Source organism: Meleagris gallopavo, unplaced genomic scaffold, assembly GCF_000146605.3.
Source record: "Meleagris gallopavo isolate NT-WF06-2002-E0010 breed Aviagen turkey brand Nicholas breeding stock unplaced genomic scaffold, Turkey_5.1 ChrUn_random_7180001889180, whole genome shotgun sequence".
Lineage (NCBI taxonomy): Eukaryota > Metazoa > Chordata > Aves > Galliformes > Phasianidae > Meleagris > Meleagris gallopavo.
Genome location: NW_011152926.1, coordinates 1 through 455, shown reverse-complemented (window position 1 = coordinate 455; position 455 = coordinate 1). Strand labels below are relative to the sequence as shown.

The window sequence follows — 455 nt, the reverse complement described above, 5'->3', positions numbered from 1 at the left end:
ATGGCCGTCGTGCATCGCTCTAGCAGCGGTGTCCCCGATGGCGGTGGCAGCGTCCCCGCAGTGTTTTCGTCCCCCACGTTGGCGGCGTTCCCGGGGCTGCAGCCCCTTCCGGCAGCCGCGTCCCCAGCCGCGGCGGTGCCATCCCGGTGCCACGTCTGCCCGCAGTGTACCTGCGCAAGCTGGCGGACGAGGAGCAGCCGCTGCGACTGCGGCTGCTGGCAGGGCCCAGCGAGAAGGCGCTGAGCTTCGTCCTGAAGGAGAACGAGAGCGGCGAGGTGAACGTGAGTGTGGTGGGGGAGGCGCGGTGCCGCGCGGCGGTTCCGTGCGGGCGGTGCGACGTAGCAGCGCCGTGTCTCCGCAGTGGGACGCCTTCTCGCTGCCCGAGCTGCACAACTTCCTGCGCATCCTGCAGCGCGAGGAGGACGAGCAGCTGCGCCGCGTCCGCCACCGCTACG

The 455-nt window shown here is 71.6% G+C and overlaps 1 protein-coding gene across 1 annotated transcript; it reads left to right on the top strand.

The window, feature by feature from the left end:
• Window positions 1-23: 23 nt before the first annotated feature.
• LOC104916377 (ras association domain-containing protein 1-like) lies at window positions 24-449 on the top strand (the record flags this gene model as incomplete). The annotated part of the gene is made up of 2 exons (XM_010727421.1): window positions 24-281; window positions 362-449. Coding segments are annotated over 2 exons (346 nt in total), but the record flags the coding sequence as incomplete, so codon positions are not given.
• Window positions 450-455: the final 6 nt, after the last annotated feature.